At 44.0% G+C, this 27843-nt stretch overlaps 1 protein-coding gene across 1 annotated transcript in view; it reads right to left on the reverse strand.

The window, feature by feature from the left end:
• Positions 1–27843, reverse strand: part of LOC144493113 (diacylglycerol O-acyltransferase 1-like) — a 213415-nt gene that overhangs the window by 45268 nt on the left and 140304 nt on the right. The window contains exon 7 of the mRNA XM_078212015.1: positions 14659–14762. Coding sequence (XP_078068141.1) covers positions 14659–14762 — 104 coding nt within the window. The remainder of the gene's footprint in view (positions 1–14658; positions 14763–27843) is intronic.

Below are 27843 nucleotides of genomic sequence, written 5' to 3' on the forward strand. Positions count from 1 at the left end.
AGAAGAAAAATAAAATCTTACTGCTATCACTATCAGCTTGAATGACTGCTTTTAAAGAAACAATTATTTTTATAGAAAAAAAACAATTATCCTGAGTTCAGTCAAGTAACACATGCAAACAGAAACCTTCCTCAGAAGATTTCTGAACAGTTGAGGTACACTCAGGTTGCAAAATTGATGAAGGTACTTAGCTTTTCCCATGAGCATGCACTTGCTATTCAAATTTGAATCATAGAATGGTTAGAGCACAGAAGGTGACCATTTGGCCCATTGAGACCATGCCAGCAAACAATTCAGATGGCCCTGCTTCCCTGACCTTTCACCATTACCCTGCAAATTTTCTTTTCTCGGATGGTTATCCAATGCACTTTTGAAAGCCCCTATTGTATCTGCCTCCACCACGCTTTCAAAGAAGTTTTAGAGAGGATGCAGAAAGGATTTACAAGAATGATTTCAAGGATGATGAACTTCAGTTACGTTACTAGATTCGAGAAGTTGCGGTTGTGAAGATATTTGATCGAGATGTTCAAACCATCTAGACAGAGTACAAAGAAAAAAATGTTCCCTTTGGTAGAGGAATTGAGAATTATAAGATGCTGATTTAAGGTGATTGACAAAAGGACCACTATGCCATGAAGGCGGCAAATAATATGTTGGCTTTCATAGTGAGAGGATTCGAGTACAGGAGCAGGGATGTCTTGCTGTAATTATAGAGGGCCTTGGTGAGACTGCACCTGGAATATTGAGTGCAGTTTTGGTCTCCTTAACTAATGAAGGATGTTCTTGCTCTTGAGGGAGTGCAGTGAAGGTTTACCAGACTGATTCCTGGGATGGCGAGACTGACACGTGAGAAAGGATTGAGGCGGTTAGAATTCTATTCGTTGGAGTTCAGAAAAATGAGAGGGAATCTCACGGAAGCATATCACATTCTAACAGGATTAGACAGGGTAGATACTGGAAGAATGTTCCCAATGGTGAGGTTGTCCAGAATCAGGGGTCATAGTCTAAGGATGCAGATAAACCTTTTAGGACCGAGATAAAGGGAAATCTCTTCACCCAGAGAATGGTGAGCCTGTGGAAGTTGCTACCACAAAAAGCAATTGAGGTCAAAATATTGTGGGGGCAATTTTCCCCCAAAAAATCTAAGTGCTAAATGGCGGGAAAACTGGAGATTTGTTTTGTTGAACTTTGTTGGTTGTATTTCCGGCACTCTGTACTTCACAGAGTCCATCGGGGATTCACGCCGGTAATGAGGGGCAGGGCCTAATCCCACCGAAGAGGCTGGCATCAGCACACTGAATGGGTCACTGCACGTGCGCCGATCTGGCACTGCCCAAGGGGCACCCCTCCACTGCCCCCTGACCTCCCCGGGAGGACCGCAATGGCCTCTGCCTCACCAGCGAGGCCATCGCGCCTGATACCCATTTAATCTCCGCTGGTGGGAACCTCCCTGGCGGGGTCAGAAACATTAGCAAGTTCAATGATACTGTCTCGCTAATGAGATTCAAATGATGATTTTCATATTGTAATCAGCCTCGCGCTGTTTCCCGGCACAAGGCTAATTACGCCATAAAAAATGGCCCGGGAAAGTCACGAATGACTGGATGCCAGTTGCGATTCCCATTTCAGCCTTCCTGTCGGTATTTCCCGGCCTACTACACTACTTGAGCAGCGCAGTGGGCTGGGAAAATCACACCCTGTATGTTTTCAAGAAGGAGTTAGATATGGCTCTTGGGGCTAAAGGGATCAAACGATATGGGGGTTATTGAGCTGGTTGATCAGCCATGATCACAATGAATGGCAGAGCAGGCTCAAAGGGCCGAATGGCCCACTCCTGCTCCTATTTTCTATGTAAGTGAAAGGTTTATGATCAGTGAGATAGACCTCACTCTGGGGTCTAGCTTGCTCAGCAATGGTGTCTATTGGCGTCTGATTGTAACGATATTTACATCATTCATTCTTATAGCTATTCAACTAACCCAGTGCACTACAATGCAGACCTCAACTGAGCATTTCACAGCTCCAATTGCAGTCCATTCCTACAATGATCAGTATTATTAGATAGATTCACTGCATGCAAAAGGAACAGCTGGGGAACATGTACAGGCGAAACAGAAGAACCAAATAAATAGTGCTTCATCAACTTCACTGCTATCCAGCAGTCCATTCTCAGAGCTCTTTAACCATGTTCAGGGTGTGTTCAGCAGCATGGTAATAATAGGAGTCAATACAAATGACAGAGATGTCTCCCAAGGTAATGCTACATTCATTGTGTCCATCCATCAATCTCGGATATCTGCAAATAATTTCAAAGCATACAAACCTGAACAGTTATGAAAAAAATTCCCAGGGTGTCTTTGAGATGGTATATAATGAGTGAGCACAAGTAGAAACTGGGATATAAACAGAAAGTGCTGGAAATACTTAATTGGCTGGATTTTATGTATTCCTGCCAGATGTGTTTTAGCAGGGGGGAAGCTGTTACTGCCCACGCCACAAAACAGTTGGTGTTGGAAGGTTGATGGGAGTGACTAGACCATCTTTGAAAAAGAGTATTGTAAAGGGGTGTGGCACAGCATTCAGTGGGTGCCCCTTGCGTATCGAGTGCACCCCTCCCACCCACAAGATGTTATCCCTTCTATGACTATGTGCCTTCCCATTCTGTCCTGATGTAGAAATGTCAAGTACCATTTTGCTGTTCCACAGTAATGGTGTTCACTGAAAACAAAAGTAACAGCAAAATGTCTGGGAGTTGGTATAAGGATGGGAGAACCGTTGTGTTGGGCTATGATGCCCCTTCTTGGGATGCATTCTCATTTGTTGGTGCAGCAAGAGTGGACCTCCTTGCCCAGGAACCAACTGAAAGCCAATCCTTTCACTAGCGCCATTAAAGGGATACACATAACTCACTGGATTCACATTGCAGTTGGATCATCAAAAGAGTATAACTAGGAATGTAGACTTGTTGAATGCAGGCAATAGTGAAGGAGGCACAGTTGCATTCTTGTCATCTATGTTTCATTTCAGAGAGAAAGCAAAAGCATGAACAGATCCAGGACTCAATACTGCATTTATCACAGTTCGAATGCTGTTGAGGAGGCAAGGAGGGAGAGTCGTCACCAGGTGCTGTTCCAGCAGGAGCACCACTTGGGGGCAAATGTCAAAGGTAGCTAGTGCATGAACAGCAGGGTGAGGATAAGAAACCCAGACAATGGAGGTGACATGCCAGATCTAGGGTTTATGGGTGAAGTACGTCCTATTTACAAATGACTAAGAGGCAGTTTCAAACAAGCCTGCACTTGTTCTGAAATCAAGTACTTCACGTCCTTCAGGAAGACTTGACGTATGGTTGGAGGCTTCCCGTTGCTTGAAGATGAATTCATTACTCAATTTCTTTACCCCTGGGTTTTTCCAAGGATCAACAGGAGACCTGTGTGGTATCTCTCAGTCGCAACATAACAATGCATAAAGAAGGTCATCGAAGTTCTTTACAGGATAGCCAGGCTGCAAGATTCACAGGCTGTGCCGCCATCTCAGGCTGCCCAAGAAGGAAGGGTGCAGTAGACTGTACCTATGTGGCTATACAGGCTCCATGGCAGCAGCTCCCAATGTTTATTAACTGCAAGTGATACAAATCCATCATGTACAACTAGTGTGATCATTGGGAACACATCCTGTGCATCTGTGCACAATACCCTGGGAGCTGCATGACTCCTACATCCCCAGTCACTTCTAAGTGCCTGAGACTTTCGAGGAACCAGAGCATCAGCATGGATGGCAGCTTGGGGATAGGGAATATCCACTGAAACATTGGCTCGTGATTCTAGTGTGTCGCCCTCACAGTTTTGCTGGGAAGAGGTACAGCACCTGCTCACAACTCCACACACTCCCTTACAGAGCAGACTATAGGACTTCTGATACTTTAATTGCTGACAGCTTCCAGGAAGAGTAAAATTGTGAAATCACAAGGCCACATCTCTCCTAACTCTCAAACCCATTCCTTGGCATCTCAAGGGATGTTCAACTAATTGCTGAGAGAGAGAGTCTAGCATTCAGTTGCACATTCTGGCATGAATCGCAAGGACAAGATTTCAACTTTGCTTTGCAGTGCTCTGTGAATGCGCTCAAGTCTATGAACTTAAGAGTCCACTGAAGAACAAGAGTGATGTGAAAGAAGACTTGATGTTTTCACCACCATTTAGCGATGCAAACACTGCGATGACTGAAATGAGGACTTGCCTAGGGATCCCATCCAAAATGGCATGTTTTGGTTTGGGCACTAAAACGGAGGAGGAACAAATTCTGCAAAAATACCAGTGACAATGAGCTTCCCTCATTCAATGGTGTATCTTGAGGAAGAAGGGTTAGAAATGGTTCCATCTTACACTTCTAATAAAGATTTAAACACATCTCCTTGACAACACATGAAGGTGAGGAGACTAGTTCATTTGAAGTTAACGCCACATGAAAGTTTATCTCAGTGTGGGGAGCTATCACTGAGTAGCAGAAGGATGGCTCAATCTCGATGTAAGTAGATTCCAAACAAAAAATTCCCAATGCCTGCAGTTGACCAGAACATTCACATACTGACAAAAGTGCAATTTATTTACAGTGATACCACATTTCTGAACCAGAGGTGACATTAATTTTTTAAAATTTTACTAACCCTATCACTACGCCGAGGTGCAGCCCCAACATCTGCAACGGATGGGGAGGCAGTCTGCTGACTGCTATGTCCTGATGCCTGTAATGACCTTGGCAGACATCCTCTGGAGGGCCCCAACCTGATATGGGCCTCCTGCATAGGCGCCCTCAGTGGCCTGCACTGCTGGAATGGACTCCACAGACAGAAGGGACTGTGAGCAGCTGCACACCCTTGATAGGAGGCCCACTGACACTCATCCTCCCGAGAGCCCCAGCCTGGCTCCTGCAGGAGATAGTGCACTTTGATGGAGGCTAAGGTGCCTTGTGCCCATGTTGCCTACATCTTGATTGTGCCCACTATGGTGTCTGGCCATGGAGTGCAGGGCCAAGTGCAAATCTGGCTAGCCTTGCAGGACCAAGATCTCCATGGTGGTCGGCAACCTTCCTATGGGCCTTAAGGCACTCACATGTCAGGGATATGACTTCAGACAGAATACAGACTGACTCCTCCGTTGTTCACTTTATTCTGCTGAGGAATCTCTGTCTGATGTTCTGCCACCTGTTGTTGCATCTCCAGCATTAGGTTGGCAGCCGCTTCCAGAGACCTTTTGCCTGAGTACCGGAGACCTGGGCTGTCTCCATCTCCGACTGCTGTAGGAATGAGTCAGTGAGGTGTTTTCTAGAAAGAACCCTGAGACTAATCTAGAGCTGTGCCTGCCAAGGTATGTGTCTGCTCTGCTGGAGGGAGTGGGTGAGCACTGTGATGAATCTTCGCAAGTTCCTTCCTCCTCGGAAATGGTCTGGGGGCTTGGGAGTGCTGTTCAGCTGCCTGCAGGGCCTCGATCTGTTGTTGCCCTGAAAATAGAGTTTTAATTGATGAACATAAGCTATATAAGACTACATGTGACTCATTGTGATTGTCAAAATTTGATGGGGCCGTGATCCATTTCAGGTTGTTAGGAGAGGCCGATTTCCCCTTCCACAGAGGAGCAATCCCTGCCCTCCCAGCAGGTTTGGCTGCAGCCTCCTCAAATTCGGTGAGGAGAATGATCTTGGCTATCCCTTCCCGGGTCAGGGCTCTCTCATACTTGCTATATGCCAGCTTGGCCTGTATGAAGATGAAAGAAAGGCGTGTGATCAGAGGGGATGGAGCAGAGGTTTAATGAAATTGTTTGTCCCGTGTGCGGTCAGCCCTCCCCTGAAGGGCCGGAGATGGGGTGTGAGCAACTGATAGAATGTTGGTGATGCGGAAGGGACCATTAGAGAATGAGTGCATCCCTGCTGATGGATGATGAGATCTGTGAAGATAGTAGCTATTTGAGTTCATGATAGCACAATGGGAGATTGATATTAGAGGGAATTGCGAGATGACTCATCCTGGTGGAGTGGATGAGATCATCCTCTTCCTGCAATTTTTGCGGGTAATTATTCCAGTTCTGCACAGGCCCAACCTCCAACTCTTCTTCTGGTACAATGGTGACTTTATTGGTGCAGCTTCATGCTCTGGTTTAGAACTGGAAAATTTATTAAGTCTGCTTCCACATTCCACCTTTTTCTCACCTTTATTTGGTTCATCTCTGACACTTTCCTTCCTTTCTCAACTTCTCTGTCTCTATTTCTGGGGTTAGGCTCTCTACTAATATTAATTACAAGTTTACAGACTCCCATATTTACCTCGATTACACTTCCTAACACCCTGCCTTCTGTAAGAACTCCATTGCATTTTTACAGTCTCTCTATCTCCATCACATATGTTTTGATGATGTGACCTTCCACAGAGGTGCTCCTGATAGATCTTTTTTCCTTAACTCGGGATTCTCCTCCAATATTGTTGGCAGGGCTGTCAACGATGGCCCATTGCCCACACATCTCCTTTTACCCATTTCCCTCCCCCCCAGGAAATATGGTTCTCTTTGCCCTCAATTTCCATCCCACAGGACTCCATATTCAAAGGATTATTGTCCATCATTTCTCCCACTTCCACGCACGTCTATACCCTCCCTTCGCAGCATTCTGAGGGGACTGTTCCCTTTGCGATATCTTGTCCCTTCCCATGCAACCAAACCTCCTTTCTCGTCACCGTCCAAGGCCCCAAACACTCCTTTCAAGTAAAGCAGCAATTTTGTTGCACTTGATTCAACTTAGTATACTGTATTCACTGCTCACAATATAGTTTCCACTTCAATGGGAAGATCAAGTGTTGACTGGGTGTCTGCCTTTTCAGAACACCTCTGCTCAGTCCACAAGCATGATTCCAATCTTCTGGTTGCTTGCTATTTTAATTCACCACCATGCTTTCTTACTCACATTTCTGTCCTCAGCCTGGTACAATGTTCCAATGAAGCCTAACACAAGCTTGAGGAATAGTACCTCATCTTCAGATTAGGCACTTCACAGCCTTCTGGATTAACATGGAGTTCAACAACTTCAGAGTTTTGTCAAGTGCCAATCTGTATCTTGTTTTCATGTTTTTGCTCTCAGAAGAGCTGTTCATTCATAGAATCATCATAGAATCTCTACAGTGCAGGAGGAGGCCATTCAACCCATCGAGTCTGCACCGACCACAATCCCACTCAGGCCCTATTCCCATTACCCCACATATTTACCCCACTAATCCCTCTAACCTACGCATCCCAGGACACTGGTGAGAAACAAGTTTGGCTTCATTTTGTTTTTACAGTGTTAGGTAAGATTTGATTTTTATCTCGCTCAAAAAATACAGCGTGATGCTCTCCCATTTTCACTCTCGTTTAGCACCGAGAATCTTTTTGATGAGATCACCCCATTAACTCTGTTTCTCTTTCTACAGATGCTACCAGATCTCCAGCACTTTCTATTTTTATTTTAGATTTTCAGCATCCAGTATTTTGGCTTTTATTTTAGATACTGAGACATCTCTATCCTTAAAGGCCCATACTAATACAAAGTCACCTCCATTTGGTGAAACATTTATGAGCATGATTAGAAAGCAGAAAAAACACTGAATACTTTCTCAAAGCCAAATACACTGCATCATACATTGGGTTGAGTGATGTGCAATTGAGTCATGACGGTTGTTTTGTTATGATGCAGATTAGGATAGTTGGGGAGAAATAATGTGGTATTTATGAGTCATGATGTATTCTTGGGACCAATAAAGGTCATGTTTCATTTGGCATCATCGTGGGCATGTGCGAAGTTGACTGTTTTGCATTGCAAGTGTTAAGGCACTCAGGTGGCTGCTTGATCTATTAAACACTACCTCATACATCTTGATAACTGGGCTGAGCCTTTGCCAGGGTGCGTCTCTGTTTTACATTCATGACTGTTTTCTTTCATTGTTTGTTGTTGCCTTTCTTCTTCTGCTTGTTCTGCAGGAAAGTTGCACAGCGCATAACATAGACAATTCTATTTCTGGAGTCATAGGCCAGGATAGCCATAAAGTGATAGCCTTGGCGATCTTGCCCAGTTGCACAATTGACTCTTCCACATGGAATCATAGAATCTCTCCAGTGCTGAAGGAGGCCATTCGGCCCATTGAGTCTGTACTGACAACAATCCCACCCAGGTCCTATCCCCGAAGCCCACATAGTTACTCTGTTAATCCCTCTAATATACACATCCCGGGACACTAAGGGGCAGTTTAGCATGGCCAATCAACCTAACCTGCACATCTTTGGACTGTGGAAGGAAACCCACACAGACACAGGGAGAATGTGCAAACTCCACACAGACAATGATTCAAGCAGAGAATCGAACCCAGATCCCTGGAGCTGTGAGGCAGCAGTGCTAACCACTGTGCCACCGTGCCGCCCTATCTGTCCAAGCTTCGGAATCATTCGTCGATATCTTGCTGGGGTTTACGCTGGCAGGGTCTTATGGTTACGCTGGCAGGATCTTATGATCATGCCGACAGGATCTTACGTTTCCACCGATGGCGCACTTCCGCCGCAGGTTTCCTGGTGGCAAGGGGTGCATTCAACAGGGAACCCTGTTGACAATGGCGGGACCATAAGATCCTGCCATCAGTGAGAGGTGCATTGCCTTCCACCGCTGCCAAACATGCCGTGGAGAGGGGAAAAACATCCTGCCCATTGTTTCAAGGGTACATCAGATTGGATCTTTAAATACAAGAGATTTAGGACAGAGAGCAAAAGAAGTGTTTTTATATAGAAATTATAAAGGCACTGGACTGTATACTGGAGTTAGGAAAGAGAACTAAGGGGTTATGTAGAGGATTAGAAATGCTTCTGTCAAGGATAAACATCAAGATGGACTATTTGGGATGAATGGCATGTTTCTGTGTTACAATTCTTCAGGTTTTGCCCTTGTTATACAAACATGACCATAGTGGAAATCCTTGGTAAACAACCAGCAGTCCTATTGTCTTCGTGTTCCTTCAAATAATTTTGGTGCTATTGACTGTCTTAAGGTCAGGATAATAAGTATGATTCTGTTCCTGTAATCACAGGCTGGGGTGGATAATCATGAAGTTATGGCCTTTCTGTTGATAATTGCTATAGTATTTGGGATAGGTAATAGCGAATGGCCACATATTCAGTAAAGCATGCTTTGCAATCTGGAAAATCTTGCCTAATGGTTGAAGTGGAGGGATCTTTTCTACTGCAGCTTGCTCTCCAATAAAAAAAAATGAATTCACTGACCCTGGCAAATGAATGTATCTGCGAACTCCATATACAAGTGCGTGCTAAATGAGATGTGACAAAGGTCTCCTTTATACGAACCTGCCACATAAACTTTCAAAAAAACTGTAACCTTCACAGCCACTACCAGCTCCATTGCTTTCTAAGTTTAGTTGCAACAGTGTGGCTAGGTCTGCTATAGACTTCTTGGGGGTACAGGTATCTTCAGATATACATAGAACATAGAACAGTACAACACAGAACAGGCCCTTCGGCCCACGATGTTGTGCCGAGCTTTATCTGAAACCAAGATCAAGCTATCCCACTCCCTATCATCCTGGTGTGCTCCATGTGCCTATCCAATAACCGCTTAAATGTTCCTAAAGTGTCTGACTCCACTATCACTGCAGGCAGTCCATTCCACACCCCAACCACTCTTTGCGTAAAGAACCTACCTCTGATATCCTTCCTATATCTCCCACCATGAACCCTATAGTTATGCCCCCTTGTAATAGCTCCATCCACCCGAGGAAATAGTCTTTGAACGTTCACTCTATCTATCCCCTTCATCATTTTATAAACCTCTATTAAGTCTCCCCTCAGCCTCCTCCGCTCCAGAGAGAACAGCCCTAGCTCCCTCAACCTTTCCTCATAAGACCTACCCTCCAAACCAGGCAGCATCCTGGTAAATCTCCTCTGCACTCTTTCCAGCGCTTCCACATCCTTCTTATAGTGAGGTGACCAGAACTGCACACAATATTCCAAATGTGGTCTCACCAAGGTCCTGTACAGTTGCAGCATAACCCCACGGCTCTTAAACTCCAACCCCCTGTTAATAAAAGCTAACACACTATAGGCCTTCTTCACAGCTCTATCCACTTGAGTGGCAACCTTTAGAGATCTGTGGATATGGACCCCAAGATCTCTCTGTTCCTCCACAGTTTTCAGAACCCTACCTTTGACCCTGTAATCCACATTTAAATTAGTCCTACCAAAATGAATCACCTCACATTTATCAGGGTTAAACTCCATTTGCCATTTTTCAGCCCAGCTTTGCATCCTATCTATGTCTCTTTGCAGCCTACAACAGCCCTCCACCTCATCCACTACTCCACCAATCTTGGTGTCATCAGCAAATTTACTGATCCACCCTTCAGCCCCCTCCTCTAAGTCATTAATAAAAATCACAAAGAGCAGAGGACCAAGCACTGATCCCTGCGGCACTCCGCTAGAAACCTGCCTCCAGTCTGAAAATTTTCCATCCACCACCACCCTCTGTCTTCGATCAGATAGCCAATTACCTATCCAATCTGCCAACTTTCCCTCTATCCCACACCTCCTTACTTTCATCATATGTTCAGACATTTGCACACTAATGTAGGCAGTGTAAGGAAATTTCCAACAGACCATGTAAAAGCTAACATCTGTCTAACATGCTTTGTCTGATTTATCACTTTTTTTGTCAGGCATTGTCATTTTGTTTCGGGCCTTGATAAAGTCATCCTAGGCGTTTGTCAGAAGCAGAGAGAAGCCTCATTGAAGCATTGTGATTGGGATTCTATAATACAATCCTAATGCCAAAGCAACATGTAGTGCTGGACTTGTCCAGAAGTAGAGTGGTACAAGCCAGGTTAATTTCATAACACTTAAATAGGCAGACATATTGTGGAAACAAAACTTGCTTGATCTACAGACTTTGTTGAGTTGAACAACAGAGCATTTTTAAAACCAGAATTTGCTTTAAAGCCTGCAGAAAGCCTGGGTGCTGCTGGATATTGAATAATATGGGAGTTTAATATGGGAGTTGATTGAGTTTTTTGAAGGGGTAACCAAGCAGGTAGATGAGGGTAGTGCAGTTGATGTTGTCTACATGGACTTTAGCAAGGCCTTTGACAAGGTACCGCATGGTAGGTTGTTGCATAAGGTTAAATCTCACGGGATCCAGGGTGAGGTATCTAAATGGATACAAAATTGGCTTGTTGACAGAAAGAGTTTTAACAACACCAGGTTAAAGTCCAACAGGTTTATTTGGTAGCAAATACCATAAGCTTTCGGAGCGCTGCTCCTTCGTCAGATGGAGTGGAAATGTGCTCTCAAACAGTGCATAGAGACACAAAATCAAGTTACAGAATACTGATTAGAATGCGAATCCCTACAACCAGCCAGGTCTTAAAGATACAGACAATGTGGGTGGAGGGAGCATTAAGCACAGGTTAAAGAGATGTGTATTGTCTCCAGACAGGATAGCCTGCAAGTCCAGGAGGCAAGCTGTGGGGGTTACTGATGATGTGACATAAATCCAACATCCAGGTTTAGGCCGTCCTCATGTGTGCGGAACTTGGCTATCAGTTTCTGCTCAGTGACTCTGCGCTGTCGTGTGTCGTGAAGGCCACCTTGGAGAATGCTTACCTGAAGATCAGAGGCTGAATGCCCGTGACCGCTGAAATGCTCCCCAACAGGAAGAGAACAGTCTTGCCTGGTGATTGTCGAGTGGTGTTCATTCATCCGTTGTCGTAGCGTCTGCATGGTTTCCCCAATGTACCATGCCTCGGGACATCCTTTCCTGCAGCGTTTCAGGTAGACAACGTTGGCCGAGTAGCAAGAGTAGGTACTGTGCACCTGGTAGATGGTGTTCTCACGTGAGATGATGGCATCCATGTCGATGATCCGGCACGTCTTGCAGAGGTTGCTGTGGCAGGGTTGTGTGGTGTCGTGGTCACTGTTCTCCTGAAGGCTGGGTAGTTTGCTGCGGACAATGGTCTGTTTGAGGTTGTGCGGTTGTTTGAAGGCAAGAAGTGGGGGTATGGGGATGGCCTTGGCGAGATGTTCGTCTTCATCAATGACATGTTGAAGGCTCCGGAGGAGATGCCGTAGCTTCTCCGCTCCGGGGAAGTACTGGACGACGAAGGGTACTCTGTCCACCGTGTCCCATGTTTGTCTTCTGAGGAGGTCGATGCGGTTTTTCGCTGTGGCGCGTCGGAACTGTTGATCGATGAGTCGAGTGCCATATCCTGTTCTTATGAGGGCATCTTTCAGTGTCTGGAGGTGTCTGTTGCGATCCTCCTCATCCGAGCAGATCCTGTGTATTCGACGGGCTTGTCTGTAGGGGATGGCTTCTTTAACGTGTTTAGGGTGGAAGCTGGAGGAGTGGAGCATCATGAGGTTATTCGTGGGCTTGCGGTACAGTGAGGTGCTGAGGTGACCGTCCTTAATGGAGATGTGTGTGTCCAAGAATGCAACCGATTCCGGAGAGTAGTCCATGGTGAGTCTGATGGTGGGATGGAACTTGTTGATGTCATCATATAGTTGTTTCAGTGATTGCTCACCATGACTCCAAATAAACATTGTTGAAAGAAGCCAGAGGGTGGTTGTAGAGGGTTGTTTTTCAAACTGGAGGCTTGTGACCAGCGGTGTGCCTCAGGGATCAGTGCTGGGTCCACTGTTATTTGTCATTTATATTAATGATTTGGATGAGAAAATAGGAGGCATGGTTAGTAAGTTTGCAGATGACACCAAGATTGGTGGCATAGTGGACAGTGAAGAAAGTTATCTCCAATTGCAACGGGATCTTGATCAATTGGGCCAATGGGCTGACAAATGGCAGATGGAGTTTAATTTAGACAAATGCGAGGTGATGCATTTTGGTAGATTGAACCAGAGCAGGAATTACTCAGTTAATGGTAGGGCATTGGGGAGAGTTACAGAACAAAGAGATCTAAGGGTACATGTTCATAGCTCCTTGAAAGTGGAGTCACAGGTGGACAGAGTGGTGAAGAAGGCATTCGGCATGCTTGGTTTCATCGGTCAGAACATTGAATACAGGAGTTGGGACGTCTTGTTGAAGTTGTACAAGACATTGGTAAGGCCACACTTGGAATACCGTGTACAATTCTGGTCACCTTATTATAGAAAGGATATTATTAAACTATAAAGAGTGCAGAAAAGATTTACTAGGATGCTGCTGGGACTTGATGGATTGAGTTATAAGGAGAGGCTGGATAGACTGGGACTTTTTTCTCTGGAGCATAGGAAGCTGAGGGGTGATCTTACAGAGGTCTATAAAATAATGAGAGGCACAGATCAGCTAGATAGTCAATATCTTTTCCCAAAGGTAGGGGAGTCTAAAACTAGAGGGCATAGGTTTAAGGTGACGGGGAGAGATACAAAAGTGTCCAGAGGGGCAATTTTTTCACACAGAGGGTGGTGAGTGTCTGGAACAAGCTGCCAGAGGTAGTAGTAGAGGCGGGTACAATTTTGTCTTTTAAAAAGCATTTAGATAATTACATGGGTACGATGGGTATAGAGGGATATGGCCCAAATGCAGGCAATTGGGATTAGTTTAGGGGTTTAAAAAAAAGGGCCTGTTTCCATGCTGTATACCTCTATGACTCTACCTCGCCCAATCCATTCTTGTTGGAGGAAGAGGAGCAGAAGCAGCAATTGGTGGGGGCATTGGGAGTTCGCAAAGGAGGAGTGCTGCTCACAGGTGTCCTTCACCTGCCCTCGGCATCTATTGGCCTAGTCACCTACCTCCAGTTTACAGAGGCTGTACCTCACCAGAGTGGCTTTAATCTATTGGATGCAAACTCTCTATATTATAACACCCTGAACTGTCTGATGCTCAGAGATAATATATTTCCCATACACAACGTTAATTATGACCCCAGGTTTATTCAAATGAGAATTCCACCCCATATTGTGGCTGAAATATTCAGGCACAGAGCCCCTATTTGGATTGGGTGCTTTAGGAGAAATCTGCTCCATAAAGGATTTTTTTTTGCCAGGTGGATAATGCATTGATTCTAATTCAGCCATTCTTCTGCCTGCCACTTTTCTTTTGCCTCCATTAGTCATTTAGCTAGTGATTATTACATCTCAATTTACTTATGGTAAGAAAAATCAAACAGCACAATAGAATCAGACAGCTGATCTTTCTTTGCTGCTGATGCTAAATATTCCGGTCAACCACTCATTGTGGTTGTATGCCCATTGTCACAAAAATATTTAAATGAGTAGACCTCACGTTAACATGCTAGGTCAACTTAGTCGCATAAAGGTGCTTGAAGAATGGTTGTCCTTGTGGCTTTGTGTAGCGGTTAAATTATTATTCCTTATGAATTATCACACAGAGCTTTGGTAGCAAAATAAAAAGTGGATTGTGTAGTCAAGTGCATGCATATGGGCAGAAGGTAAAATTGAAGTAAGATTCACCACTGATTGCTTCTGTGTTACCTACTAACAGCTAGTCACAGTACAGCATACACAAAAGCCTACATGTTGGTCATCCATTCACACTCTCAGTCACTGATGGAGTACAATGCAGGGAGGCTTGTAAAAGAGAAAGAGAAGTGGCTACATTTGTTGGCCTAGAGCAGTAAATTCTGCATCTCACCATTCCTAATAGTCGTCTCAGAAGGAAACGTATCCTTATTTTTGCAGATCTTGGGAAATTCATCTGGTAACAGAGTGTTGGTGCAAACAAAAAATAGTAAAGATCTAAAAAGAAGATTCATAAGAAATTAAATTTCATAGACTAATGATAACAATTTAAGTTACACTAAAGTTGCATTTAGCTTTCCTTCATAATCACCCCTATGAATAATAAAGCAATGAATGGAAAATTCTGAAACGTATACTTAATACTGAGTATACACTGTGAAATTACCATATGAATCCACTAATTTTTAAGGTTCTTTCTTTGCTACTTTAATGAAGATGTTAACTCAAATGCTAATTTCAGCTTCTGAAGAGCACAAAAAGTAAATGCTATGTCTGTAGAGTAGAAAATACAAAAGTGAAATGCTGAAGAAAAAGTCTAAGCCTACTAGAAAAATCTGCTAAGACTACTGTTAAATATTATGCAAATACCTCCCAAAAGTGAGTTACTGATCTCACATGTACGAACATGAGGAAGAACTGAATGGATTTCCTACAAAGAGGAGAGGTTCAGAGAAAGTGCATTTTGGGCAACATTCTTTAATGCCTTTGTGGCTGGCTATACAGTGGCATGACCAATAATGTAGAAGCAAATTACTTGCATACTTTTTTTTATTCATTCATGGGATGTGGGCATCATTGGTGAGGCCAGCATTTATTGCTCATTCTTAATTGCCCTTGAGAAAGGCAACTTCATTGGCTAGTAATGTGTACCTTAAGAAAAGTAGATGATGTAATAAATAGGTGAGGTATTGCAACAGTGAGTCACTACGTACCTGAATCAAAAACTGGTGCAAAGGAACATTTCTCCTGCTATTTTTCCTGGCGTAGAATAATGTTGGAAGTGCAGCAATCATTGAACCAAAGGGACTGCTGTTTCTGTGCAGTTGAGATTCTAATTTATGCAAAATGCATTAATTGTAACACTATAACTTAAGCAGTCATTCCATCCGACACCTATCTCCAGAAAATCTATGGCCAACTTTGAGATCTGCCTTAAATTCTCGACTAGCCACTAATTTGGATTTACATCCAAGAAAGGAATGGGAGTCGAACCTAACTCAAATTGAGCTGACCATTTATGTGCAAATGTTATCATGTATAGCCATTGAAAGCCTTAGGATTCTGTATGCTCCTTTATAACTGTTTCTTGAGTCATTTTCACTTGTTATAATCCAATGCCTGGAAAGAAAAACATGCATTTATATTAGCACCCTCACAATGGCTGAGAGTCTCAAAGTACTTTACAGCCAATTAAGTACTTTAGAAGAATAGTCACTGTTGTAATGTAGAAACCACCAATTTGAGCACAACAAACTCTCACAAACCACAATGTCGTAATGATCAGTTATTCTGTTGTTGATTGAGACATTAATATTGGTGTGGACTCCAGGCACAGCTCTCCAGTTCTTCTTTGAAATTGTGCCGTGGGATCTGAGAGGGCAAAGGGAGTTTTAGTTTAACATCTTAATCTGAAAGATAACGCCTCTAAGACAGCAACAAGAATATTGCACTAGAGAGTCAGCCCAAATCTTTGTGCTCAAATCCTGGAGAGAGGAACTTGAATCTATAATTGCTACCAACTGAGCCACAGCTGATGAGTCAGGAGTTATTTTCTTCAGAAGGAACTCACAAAGTCTAGATCCTGGAAAACCACCAGGTTATAGACATATAGTTACGTAACTCAAACTTCAGGCAGACAATGGAACCCCTCTCACATGGACTGTACTGTTATCAGCCTGAGCAGACTTTTTCAGCCAAACTTTGCTACATCTAAGTACATCCTTTGCTACAGGTAAGTACATGAAAGTAAATAAATAGGTTAAATTTTACATGCAAGTGCTCAACAGCATTCTCAATCAAGTTAGCATCTTCCACAGTGGCAGATTTTCATGGTCAAAGCTCCCAGCTGATATGGAATCATGCTGTTAAACACACTAACTGTTTCATCTAGTCATGCCATATTCAGGATCTGACATTTAGGAAGATGATAAGAAGGAAAATGGCTATCTGTGCTTTTGCCATTGTTGTCTTATTTTCCCTTTTGTTATCTTTCTTATTCTTATATTCAAGCTTGACCACAAGCAGTTGCACACCAGTAAAATGATCACTAGTTGCAACTGCCTGTGGAATGTTAGGGTGGCCTGGGATGGGTCAAGTCCTGTTTCAGTGTTGCTTCTGGAAATTAGTAGGAATGGTAATTTCACACTCCTGGACAGAACTGGGCTAGCCGTATAAATACTGTGGCTACAAGAGCAGATTAGAGGCTTGGAATTCTGCAGAGAGTAGCTCACCTCCTGACTCCCCAAAGTCTATCCACTAGAGGCGGACTTATACTTTTGGGGGCCCCACATTCTGTCTCCATGCTAGCGACCCATATGACGTCACACTCAGCCCCCGGTGACTTGCCACTCTACCCCCAGTGATGTCTGATCACGCCCACCAGTGACATCAGGTCCTGTCCCCAAATGACATGTTTGCCCTTCTAGCCGTACCACCCGCCGCTCTCACAATGCAAGCTACAAAAATACAGAAAAGTATACAAATGACTGCTTCAGGGGCTTTCTAACTTATGAAAAGAAGCCTATAATTGATTAATTCAAATCCAAAGTGCAAGTCACACCCAAAATGTTCAAGTACACAAATCACGGCTCAATGCTTCAGTGCTTTGTGACTAATGAAAACAAGCCTGTAATTGATTAATTCTAATTCAAATCCACAATGCAAGCTGCAAAAATACAAAAAAATGACAAATCACTGCTTAAGAGCTTTAGCGCTTTTTAACTTGTGAAGACAAGCCTGTAATTGATCAATTGAAATTCAAGCCCACCCATTGTCAGCATGACAGTAGAGAAGGTCAATTTTGCAATCTATGTGTCTTGAGGTGATCAAACATAGAATTGGCCAATGAGCAAGGAGATGAAGAAATCAGCCATTCATATGACTGCAGTACAGCACAGGCCAGTTCATGACAGAATGAGCCAGAAAAAGTCCAATGCAAGAGCAAATACTCCAATCAAGTGGAGTCCAGTGAGTCCAAGTCTAATATCAGTGGCTTTGTTGGCGACTGCCTGGCAGGATTCCATTCTCTGTACAAAAGAGACTTTCCGAAGGTCAGTATTGAGAGCAATGGGGGATGGCAGTTACTCACCAGTTATAAATGTCTGCACATGACAGCCATGATATCATACCAGCAAATAGTGGTCCCATATGAACAGAATTTTAACAAGAGAATATGGAAGAGGGACATATTTTAAGGTTTTCTTGCTTCATCAGTGTTTCATAATCCAAGGCAATTTAGATAATTTTTCTTTTCAGATCATATTGACTTATCTTTCTCCATTTTAATGAATACATTTTCTGAAAGAGCAGGCTTTTTTTTGCCCTTCTCAGCCCTGGAGTTCAAGTTGCTCCTGCTCACTTAATCACCTCACTGTTCTGCTGGCTCATTGGCTGCTTGCCTGGCTATCTGGCTTTCTCACTTCACCGTCGCCTCGTTGCCCAGCCCTCCTCAGCCCTGACCTGGCTGAGTTGCTCCACTGTGTCCGTCAATGACAGCTGGTGCCTCCTCAATCCTTGCACCTCACCTGTGAAAGACAACTATCTCGGCAAACATGCTCACTCTTTCACTGGCTACGTTGCCTCCTCACCTCGCCTTAGGTTAGTTGCCCACGAGCCCTTCTCAACCGTGCTGCTAGCCTGGTCGAGTCACCCCACTACTTCCCTCAATGATCACCGATGCCTCCTCAGCCCTCACACTTCATGTCTGCTCGATAACGATTTCAGGAAATGTGCTCACTCCTTCACTGGCTGCCTCATCTGCTGCCTGGCCTCCTCACCTCGCCCTTGGTTCATTGCCCACCAGCTCTCTCAGCCTTGCTGCTGGCCGGGTCAAGTTGTCACACTGCGTTCCAGGAGGCAGTCACACCCCTTAGATTAAATAACTTGAATTTGGCCAGTGGTCAGGGACAGGACGGTGTGGCTGCGAGTGAGACAGATAGAGAGATCCAGGAGATAAGGTTGCAGGAGCCTCATCCCTGAACTTGTCCAACAGGTTCGAGATTCTTGCTCCCTGTGTGGACGGGAACGGGTACTGCAGGAGGATGCGCAAACTGACCACGGCACCGTGGTACAGGGAGCCGTTCAAGTGGGGGGAGAAAAAAGAAATGTAGTCGTAATTGGGGATAGTATAGTTAGGGGCATTGACACTGTCCTCTGTGACCAGGATCGAGAATCCCGAAGTTGTGTTGCCTGCCTGGTGCTCGGGTTCAGGATATCACATCTGGGCTGCAGAGGAATTTGGAGTGGGAGGGTAAAGACCCAGTTGTCATGGTCTACGTAGGTACCAATGACATAGGTAGAACAGGAACAAAGGTTCTGCTAAGGGAGTATGAACAGCTAGGTGCTAAATTAAAAGGTAATAACCTCTGGATTACTACCTGAACCACGAGCTAATTGGCACAGGGTCAATAAGATTAAGGAGATAAATGTGTGGCTCAAAGATTGGTGTGGGAGGAATGGGTTTGAATTCATGGGACATTGCCACCAGTATTGGGAAAGACAGGACCTGTTCCGATGGGGCGGTCTTCATCTGAATAATGCTGGGACCAGAGGCCTGGCGAATCGTATAACTAGGGCTGTAGATAGGGCTTTAAACTAGATAGTGGGGAGGAGGCTTCAGTTGTACGGAGAATTAGAAAATCAAAGTTAAAGGAGAGGGTAGAAGTGCAGGTTAATGATGAGGACTTTCAACTAGTTAAAGGAACCAAGGGCTCAGGAGAGGTTAGTAAAGTTTTCAGACCACGTAATAGAACAGAGAGTATAGAAGGTGGCAGGAAACTAACCTCAGGCGGAGCAAAAAAGGTGACAAGTATGTGATGGGAGGTAGTCAATGCAGGACTGAGGGTGTTTACCGAAATGCACATAGTAGACGGAACAAGCTAAGTGAGTTTGTTGCGCACATTGAAATTGGCTGGTATGATGTTGTGGGCATCACAGCGATGTGACTGCAAGGGGATCAGGGCTGGGATCTAAGTATCCAAGGATATGTGGCCTATCGGAAGGACAGGCATTTGGGCAAAGGGGGCGGGGTTGCATTGTTAGTAAGGAATGAAGTTAAATCGATAGCAAGAAGTGACGTAGGATCAGAAGGCATAGAATCTCCGTGGGCAGAGTTGAGGAATCGCAAAGGTAAAAAAGACCATGATGGGAGTTATGTACAGGCTGCCTAGCAGTAGTCAGGATGTGGGGCAGAAAATAAATCAGGATTTAGAAAAGGCACACAAAAAAGGCAATATTACAATAATCATGGGGGACTTCAATATGCAGGTGGACTGGGAAAATCAGGTAGGTAGTGGATCCCAAGAAAAGGAATTTGTGGAATGTCAAAGAGATGTTTTTTTGGAGCAGCTTGTGACAGAGCCTACTAGGGAACAGACAATTCTGTATTTGATGATGTGTAATGAGGCAGACTTGATTAGGGAACTTAAGGTGAAGGAACCCTTCGGGAGCAGTGACCACAATATGATAGAATTTACCTTGCAGTTTGAGAGGGAGAAGCTGTAATCAGATGTAGCGGTATTGCAATTAAATAAAGGTAACTACAAAGATATGAGGGAGGAGCTGGCCAGAGTTGATTGGAAAGGGAGCCTAGCAGGGAAGACAGTGGAACAACAATGCCAGGAGTTTTGGGAGTTATTCAGGAGGCACAACAGAAATTTATCCCAAGGAGGAGGAAACATGCCAAGGGGAGGACGAGGCATCCATGGCTGACAAGGATAGTCAAGGACAGCATAAAAGCAAAAGAAAGAGCATACAAAGTGGCGAGGATTAGTGGGAAGCCAGAGGACTGGGAAGTGAGCAGAGGACAACTAAAAAAGCAATAAGGGGGAGAAGATGAAGTATGAGTGTAAGCTAGCTAGTAATATAAAAGAAGATAGGAAGAGTTTTTTTTCCATATATAAAAGGTAAGAGAGAGGGAAAAATAGACAGTGGACCACAGGAAAATGAGGCTGGAGAAGCAATAATAGGAAACAAAGAAATGGCAGAGGAACTGAATAGTTACTTTGCATCAATCTTCACAGTGGAAGACACCAGTGGGATGCCAGAGCTCCAAGAGAATCAGGGGGCACAGGTGAGTGTAGTGGCCATCACTAAGGAGAAGGTTCTGGGGAAACTGAAAGATCTGAAGGTGTATAAATCACCTGGACTGGATGGACTACACCACAGGGTTCTAAAAGAGATAGCTGAGGAAATAGTGGAGGCATTGGTGGTGATTTTTCAGGAATCACTGGAGGCAGGGAGGGTCCCAGAGAATTGAAAAATAGCTAATGTCACACCGCTGTTTAAGAAGGGAGGGAGGCAACAGACAGGAAATTATAGGCCGGTCAGCCTGACATCGGTCATTGGCAAGATTTTAGAGTCCATTATTAAAGATGAGATCGCGGAGTACTTGGAAGTGCATGACAAAATAGGATGGAGTCAGCACGGCTTCGTCAAGGGGAGGTCATGTCTGACAAATCTGTTAAGAGTTCTTTGAGGAGGTAACAAGGAAGTTAGATAAAGGAGAACCAGTGGACGTGATTTATTTAGATTTCCAAAAGGCCTTTGACGAGGTGCCACATAGGAGACTGTTAAATAAGTTACGAGCCCATGGTGTTAAGGGTAAGATCCTGGCATGATTAGAAGATTGGCTGAAGGCAAAGAGTGGAGGTAAAGGGGCCTTTCTCAGGATGGCAACCAGTGACTAGTGGTGTGCCTCAGGGGTTGGTACTGGGACCACAACTTTTCACAATATACATTAATGATTTGGAAGAAGGAACTGAAGGCACTGTTGCTAAGTTTGCAGATATGTAGAGGGACAGGTAGTATTGAGGAAGCAGGGGGACAGCAGAAGGACTTGGACAGGTTAGGAGAGTGGGCAAAGAAATGGCAGACGGAATACAATGTGGAAAAGTGTGAGGTTATGTACTTTGGAAGGAGGAATGGAGGCACAGACTATTTTCTAAATGGGGAAATGCTTTGGAAATCAGAAGCGCAAAGGGACTTGGGAGTCCTTGTTCAAGATTCTCTTAAGGTTAATGTGCAGGTTCAGTCGGCAGTTAGGAAGGCAAATGCAATGTTAGCATTCTTGTCGAGAGGGCTAGAATACAAGAGCAGGGATGTATTTCTGAGGCTGTATAAGCCCCATTCGGAGTATTGTGAGCATTTTTGGGCCTTATATCTAAGGAAGAATATGCTGGCCTTGGAAAGGATCCAGAGGAGGTTCACAAGAATGATCCCTGGAATGAAGAGAGCTTGTCATATGAGGAACGGTTGAGGACACTGGGTTTGTACTTGTTGGAGTTTAGAAGGATGAGGGGGGGATCTTATTGAAACTTACAGGATACTGCAAGGCCTGGATAGAGTGGACTTGGAGAAGATGTTCCCACTAGTAGGAAAAACTAGAACCAGAGGGCACAACTTCAGGTTAAAGGGACGATCATTTAAAACAGAGATGAGGAGGAATTTCTTTAGCCAGAGGGTGGTGAATCTGTGGAACTCTTTGCCGCAGAAGGCCAGGTCATTGAGTGCCCCTCAGAGATAGATAGGTTCTTGATTAATAAGAGGATCAGGGGTTATGGGGAAAAGGCAGGGGAATGGGGATGAAAAAAATATTAGCCATGATTGAATCGCGGAGCAGTCTTGATGGGCTAAGTGGCCTAATTCTGCTCCTATGTCTTATGGTCTTATAGTGGACTCTCCAATGAATTGAGACTTTGGCACATTTCGAATCACAAGCTAGTCCATTGGAATTTTGCCGAAAAGAAATATGTTGTCCAAGCTTTTCATCTTGCACTGATCAGGGCAATTGCAAGAATGCCAAATTTCAAACAGTCAGAATAAATAATATTACAGGAGAAAAGGGAGCTGATTGGTTGGCAAGTCAACTCTGACTGGTTGAGATGCTGCAATGGAGAAAGTAACCAAGCTACAGGCTCTCCAAGCGCTCAGGTAATTCACAAGTAGAAGGCTTGAAAATATTCCTTTTATTCAAAAGGATTATGTTCAAGCCTTACACCTTGGTCAATCAGAGAGTTGACTTGCCGAACACTCAACATTCTTTTCTCCTGCAGAATAAATTGATCATTTTGGAATTTGGTACTCTTGCGTTTGTCCTGATGAGTGCAAAATGGAAAGCTTCGGTAACATGTCTCTTGTTACATACTTAAAAAGAGTTGCAGATTGCTTTAAGAGCTGATCACATGATTTGGTGGTGAAGCCATTAGGGGGTATGCTTGGGCTGCTGTTTTACTTTCAGTTTTGCATTCTGATGCAGAGCAGAGAACAGCTCTTCAATAAAATCTGTTGTGTGTTAGTTGAATCTACGTGCGCAAACCAAATAGTTTATTTTTTGTTAAAATTCACAACCTGTAACATAATTAGGACATTACAGAAAGAAAATTGGTGGCAGCGAGTCAAGATTTTGTTTCAAGTAAAGATTCTAAGGAGAAGAAAAAACTTGTGGGCACTCGCACTTTGAATATTATAAGGCTGGAAAGAAGCAATAACATGTTAAAAGATTGAACTGCCAGTGCAGGAAGATTCAAGTAAGAAAAAGCTCTCATGTGTTTTTAAAAGAGGGTTTTTTCTGATCAGAGATGGGTGAGATTCAAGGCATTTAAAAATAATGGATGGATTGGATGCTTTGCTGTACAGCTGGGTCTATTGGGAAAAAAAAAGTCAATGGTCTCCAGATTAAAAATTGGGATTTTGTGAAGACAGTAAAAAATATATATATACTGAGCATTCTTGTGCCACAAGTATCATCTGCAAACTTAGCAACAGTGTCTTCAGTTCCTTCTTCCAAATCGTTAATATATTGTGAAAAGTTGTGGCCCAGTACCGACCCCTGAGGCATACCACTAGTCACTGGCTGCCATTCTGAAAAAGACCCCTTTATCTCCACTCTTTGCCTTCAGCCAATCTTCTATCCATGCCAAGATCTTACCCTCAACACCATGGGCTCGTAACTTATTTAACAGTCTCCTATGCGGCACCTTGTCAAAGGCCTTTTGGAAATCTAAATAAATCACGTCCACTGGTTCTCCTTTATCTAATTTCCTTGTTACCTCCTCAAAGAACTCTAACAGATTTGTCAGACATGACCTCCCCTTGACAGAGCCGTGCTGACTCCATCCTATGGAGCAGCACTTCCAAGTACTCCGCGATCTCATCTTTAATAATGGATTCTAAAATCTTGCCAATGACCAAGTCAGGCCTATAATTTCCCGTCTGCTGCCTCCCTCCCTTCTTAAACAGCAGTGTTACATTAGCTATTTTTCAGTTCTCTGGGACCCTCCCTGCCTCCAGTGATTGCTGAAAGATCACCACCAATACCTCCACTATTTCCTCACCTATCATATCATTTTCAATGCTGATGGCCTTCTGCACTACAAGCCTAGCCTTTTCCGAGGTTTGCTAATTCAACTGTTGAAAATATCTCCCCCACCCAAGAGTTGGATGTTGACTCAGATGTTATGGCCACCTGAATTGAAACATTTCTCTTGAAATTGACAACAATCTCAGGCTGCAGACAGGCAAATGAATGACTATTGCCGAACAGGTGGCACCAGGACACTCTCTTTGTGGTTTAGCAAGTTAGTGCTCAACACAACCTTGCGGACACATTTCTAAAAGAATGACCTTGGAAATCACTTATTTTATGCATCTGACTCCATTTATACCTTGCAGTTGATTTGAGCTCTTTCAGCCAAGTCCTCTCCATATCTGAAGTAATCTAGGTTTGGCGTGGTTAAGATTGAATTACCTTTTAGATTTAAGTAAGCCATATTGAGCCCTGTTGCTGATTCTGGAAGATAATATGATTTTAAAATCTCACAAAACAGGGCAGGGTTGATCACAAAAACCCTGAGACTAGATTCCCTATGCAACTACTGCAGCCTGGATGAGTAAACCATCCATTGTGCCATGTTACACAAGGTCATTCAAGTAGGGAAGTGAAAAGGAGTATGGTAGTGGACTGTTGATTGGGGAATACTGCTCTGTGCAACCACAATTGGGAGTTCCAAAGGTTGCGTTGCTTGTCCAGTTCAGCTGGAGAAGAACTTGAGAGTGGGAAGGAGAGGATCCAATTGTTGTGGTTCATGTTGGAATCAATGACAAAGGTGGAACTAGGAATGAAATTCTGCTCAGAGAGTCTGAGGAGTTAGGGGCAATTAAACACAGAATCTTACACATAATAATCCCTGAATTGTTACCTGTGCTACGTGCAAAATGGTGGAGGAGCAAACTGGTTGGAAGGCTAGAGTGGCATGTGAGGCAGGTGTTTTGATTCATAGAGCATCTATACTGGGGAAAGCAAGAGCCATTTCTTTGCAACAGACTCCATTTAAACAAGATTGGGACCATTGTCCTAATGAATTTAATAAATAGAGGCGGCATTTTGGGAGTCAAATAGGGGTTAGATATACAAAATGAACAGTAGATCCCTAGGGAGTATTGAAGAACAAAGGGACCTTGGTGTACAAGTCCATTGATCCCTGAAAGTGCCAGCAGGGGTAGATAGGGTGGTGATGAAGGCATCTCAGAATGCATGCTGTCATCAGCTGGCATAAAGAATAGCCAAGTTCCGCACACATGAGGACGGCCTAAACCGGGATGTTGGGTTTATGTCACACTATCAGTAACGCCCACAGCTTGCCTCCTGGACTTGCAGAATCTCACTGGCTGTCCTGTCTGGAGACAATACACATCTCTTTAACCTGTGCTTAATGCTCCCTCCACTCACATTGTCTGTATCTTTAAGACCTGGTTGGCTGTAGAGATTCGCATTCTAATCAGTATTCTGTAACTTGATTTTGTGTCTCTATGCCCTGTTTGAGAGCAGATTTCCACTCCATCTGACGAAGGAGCAGCGCTCCGAAAGCTAATGGTATTTGCTACCAAATAAACCTGTTGGACTTTAACCTGGTGTTGTTAAAACTCTTACTGTGTTTACCCCAGTCCAACGCCGGCATCTCCACATAAAGAATAGGAGCAGGGAGGTCTTGGTACAATTTTATAAAACATTGGTTAGGCCATAGATGGAGTATTGTGTGCAGTTCTGGTTGCCACATTATTAGAAGGACATGACTGTACTGGAGAAAGTGCAGAGGAGATTCACCAGGATGTTGCCTGGGATGGAATGTTTGAGCTATCAGGAGAGACTGGATAGGCTGGCTTTGTTTTCCCTGCAGCAGAGGGCGGATCTTATAGAAGTATACAAAACTATGAGGGGCATAGATAGGGTAGATCGTAAGAATCCTTTCCCCATGACAGAGGTGTCCACAGTAAGAGTTTTAACAACACCAGGTTAAAGTCCAACAGGTTTATTTGGTAGCAAATGCCATTAGCGCTGCTCCTTCGTCAGATGGAGTGGAAATCTGCTCTCCTGAGATTTCCACTCCATCTGGTGAAGGAGCTGCGCTCCGAAAGCTAATGGCATTTGCTACCAAATAAACCTGTTAGACTTTAACCTGGTGTTGTTAAAACTCTTACTGTGTTTACCCCAGTCCAACGCCGGCATCTCCACGAGGTGTCCAAGACCAGAGGGCATAAGTTTAAGGTGAGCAGCAAGTGGTTTAGAGGGGATCTGAGGAAATGTTTTTCACCCAGAGGGTGGTGAAAATGTGGAACACGCTGCCTAAGATGTGGTGGAGGCAGGTACTTTTGCAACATTTAAGAAGTATCTGGATGAGCACTTAAATTGTCAAAGCATAGTAGGCTGACAAATGCTGATAAATCGAATTAGTATAGATTGGTATTTGATGGTCAGCATAGACATGGTGGGCCGAAGGGTCTGTTTCTGTGCAATATAACTCTATGATTTACTTGATTCCAGACCAGAGTTCATAGAGGATTGCACTGTCAAAGATTTAGAAGCATCTACTTCGTGGGGTGAAGGCCTATCGTTGCCCACACTTCAATAATAGGCAGCATCTAGAGGAGAGTCCGTGAAGAGAACAACGGAACACAGGGACAGATGATTAGCAGCGAGGCGATTGAAAACAGCGCAAGAATGCTGAGAGAAATCTGAGTGCTAGTTTGGAGCTCCCATGGTGACATCAGAATTCAAAAGTGATGTGGAACAAGTGGAAGCAGCAAGTATTTACTAATTTAATCACTTGTAGTTTGTAAGGTCTTTATTTTGTGGTTTATAGTTTGTAAAAGTTATATTCTGAAGAAGCGAGGAACAATGAAGAAGGGCCCTAAAATAATTGATATTATTTGATTTTAAGTATCTTCCAAAAGATTTAATTTAAAGGGGTAATCATGGCAGGAGAGTTCAATGCAATGGTGTGCTCTTCCTGCTCTATGTGGAAAGCCGGGAACATTTCAAGTGCCCAGGGCCAGCATGTCTGCAGGAAGTGTTTCCGGCTGCAGCTCCTGGAAGCCCAGGTTTCAGAATTAGAGTGGCGGCTGGGGAGCATACATGAGGTGGAGAGTATCATGGATAGCACATATAGAGAGAGGTGGTAACACTGGAAGCTAAGGCTACACAAGCATGAAGGGAAAGCCTGCAGAGCAAGAGGACTAGGCAGGAGGTGCAGGAATCTCCTGTGGCTATTTCCCTGTAAGACAAATATACTGCCTTGGATACTATTGGGGGAAATAACCTCTCAGGAGAAAGCAGCAGCAGCCAAATGTATTGCACCAGTGTTGCACACTAAAAAGCTTGTGAATGCAATTGTTATAGCGAATTCAGTAGAAAGTTGTTTTAATGGCCGCAAACGAAACTCCAGGATAGTATGTTGCCTCCCTGGTGTTAGGGTCAAGGATATCTCAGAGTGGTTACAGACATTCTGGTGGAGGAGAGTCAACAGCCAATGGTCATGGTACACTTTGGTACAAATGACATAAGTTAAAAAAAGGGATGAAGTCCCAAAAGTAGAATATAGAGAGTTAGGAAGCAAGTTGAAAAGTTGGACTTCAAAGGTAGTGATCTCAGAATTACAACCAGCGCCATGTGCTAGTCAGAGCAGAAATAGCTGGATATATCAGATGAATATGTGGCTGAAGAGATGGTGCGAGGGGGAGGGTTTCCGATTCCTTGGACATTGAGACTCGTTCAGGGGGTGGTGGGACTAGTATAAACTGGAAG

Source organism: Mustelus asterias, chromosome 4 (assembly GCF_964213995.1).
Source record: "Mustelus asterias chromosome 4, sMusAst1.hap1.1, whole genome shotgun sequence".
Classification (NCBI taxonomy): domain Eukaryota; kingdom Metazoa; phylum Chordata; class Chondrichthyes; order Carcharhiniformes; family Triakidae; genus Mustelus; species Mustelus asterias.